This window comes from Haplochromis burtoni, unplaced genomic scaffold, assembly GCF_018398535.1.
Source record: "Haplochromis burtoni strain Fernald_Lab_line unplaced genomic scaffold, NCSU_Asbu1 Contig_311, whole genome shotgun sequence".
NCBI lineage: Eukaryota > Metazoa > Chordata > Actinopteri > Cichliformes > Cichlidae > Haplochromis > Haplochromis burtoni.
The window spans coordinates 531,218-533,519 of record NW_024582672.1 but is presented as its reverse complement, the minus strand read 5'-3'; the positions used below and the strand labels follow the sequence as shown (position 1 = coordinate 533,519).

General features: G+C 51.7%; 1 protein-coding gene across 1 annotated transcript in view; it reads right to left on the bottom strand.

Annotated features, from left to right (window-relative positions):
• camk2d1 (calcium/calmodulin-dependent protein kinase (CaM kinase) II delta 1) overlaps positions 1-2,302 on the bottom strand; it is a gene marked incomplete in the record, with an annotated part of 97,977 nt that overhangs the window by 26,832 nt on the left and 68,843 nt on the right. Inside the window, 1 exon segment of the mRNA XM_042228207.1 lies at positions 478-580. Within this exon segment, the coding sequence (XP_042084141.1) occupies positions 478-580 (103 nt within the window).

The following is a 2,302-nucleotide window of genomic DNA, read 5'->3' as shown; positions in this document are numbered from 1 at the left end:
AGGGCATAAAATGAACTGGTTCCAGATGGAAGCTGGTGCTGGGGGAACAGACTAATTATCTCAGAGCTCCACAGAGACTAGATGGAGACAAGTAGGCCAGACCTCCACCCTGATGCAAGCCGGCAGCAGTGGAGCACCTCGTCTCTGTGGGGTATTAGGGTGCGGTGACACAGTGACATCGTTGGCGAGCAAACGCCTGACAGATGTACCGGCTCGTGTGTAGTTACACAACATATTGATAGACTGCACCTGTGCAAAACAGCTAACCTGTGTGTTATGTCATTACTTTTATCACCAGTATTTAGACACATCCCACAATCACAGATTCACTTTGATGGGATGAGTGCACACTGACATCTTTCTTGACATTCATGTTAAAACATGGTGTTGGGCTTTAAAACAGTCAGCTGATACATGAAGGTCGCAGCGCTGACACAGGTAAGTCACGCTAACACGGACCAAGCTGAGGTCACTCACCGAACCACGCCTGCTGATCTCCTTGAACCTCGATGGCCAGGCCGAAGTCTGCCAGCTTGACTGCAGCGCCCTTCAGCTTGCTGGCCAGAAGCAGATTCTCTGGCTTGGAGTGAAGAACAGGAAACATCAGCATCCTGCAGCGGCTCAAGACAGGACTTTACAATGAGGCTCAACATGAATCAAGACTTTAGCACAGTTTGGTTGCTAGCAGCTAGTAGGAGGAGCTATCACGGCATCATCAAGGACTGATGTCAGAGAGCGTCCGGGACAGACTAATGGCTGGGCTGGAGGCCAGCTGTAACTGGAGGCCTCTGCACACAAACTCAGCACTGACTCATGCTGAGCCCGATCATAATCAGCCTCAGTCTGAGGTCGCTTCAGCCCGGCTGCACGACTCTTTCAATACGAGCGAGCCAGGCGGGGCCTGAGAGCGGCCGCGGAGGACACGTGAAGCGCTTGTCAACATATTCAAAGCAGTTTCCTCGATGTCAAAACGACAGACGCACACAACAACAACACAAGCTGCTGTTGATCACAACACAAGCTTGTTGTCCAACCACACCTCAGCGTCAGTGAGAGCCAATCACTCATCAGACGGAGTTTGTGGACGACGCCCACACTGAGCTGAAACATGACAGCAACACCTGCACTCTGATCACAATCACTGTGTCATGCTCATCTCCACCTGGATGACGACAGCAGTCTGCCACAGGTTCATCCTTCAACAGCTGCATTCACACATCCTAGGTTCATTTTCCCGTTCATCCTCCTCTCAGGTATCTGAGCCCCGCCCCCTGATGTCCCGCCTCCTTTAATGTTGGCTGATGTGTCTTTGACCTCCAAACACCGGGTCAGCCTGACCCTGGTCTTTCCACCTCTGGATGCTCACTGCAACCGTCAGTCGTTTGGAAATTCTTCTGTAACCAACCAGTGAGAAACTGGTGAAGGTGTTGAGAGCTCACTGGTTTTGGTTATATACGTGACACCTTGGCCATGAGACGCCTTTTAACAGGCCGGAGTTGGGACCAGCTGATTGGAAGTAACTGGTGGGACTGCATCTACAGTTTCCTTTGCTCGTGTCGACTAGATGGTTTGAGCAACATCAGGTCAACATGTTTGCCATCAGTGCATCACTGATATTCTAACCTGCAGTATTTCAAGCCCACACTCGCTCCAGGTCCCATCCAGAGCTACCAGATCAGCTGTCAGTTGTTACAACGCTGCCATCTCCCACCGGAACAACAGGCCGTTACGCCAGGCTGCTGCTCGCTGACTTAGCTCTGCTTTCAAAACGCCACTAACAGGCAGACTAATAGAAACTGCTGGACTTCCTGCTGCCACCTGAGGCTTCCTGTCGGACCGTGTACAGAGTCAGCGGGCCTCCTCTTTCACCGGGTGTTTAAGCTGCTGCCGTCGGGCAGGAGATCGGGGCTGCTGAGGCCCTAATCAGTGCTAACAGCTGACCTGAGTGGATGCCTCCCTGGACCTTTCTGGGGGTAACAACAATATTTATAACAAGGTGCAATAAACATGCACTTTTTTAGTACTTAAGTTGTCCTGTCCTGCTGTACGCAGCGCCGACGTGGGACAGGTCTCCAGGTTCACTGTACGACTGTGCAATGACAATAAATCTCTGAGGGACGAATCCTGGAACAGAGATAAGAGTCACTGTGATGCCAGAGCCATGAGCTCCCTCCATCCTCGTGCCCACTGGTATATACTAACTGTAGCACTGCTTTTCTGTACTCAGTCATCCTCGCCCGCGGAGGCTAACGCTCAGCCACTGACAGCTCCTTCTCTTGGTTAGCTGAAACGTCCTCTCTGG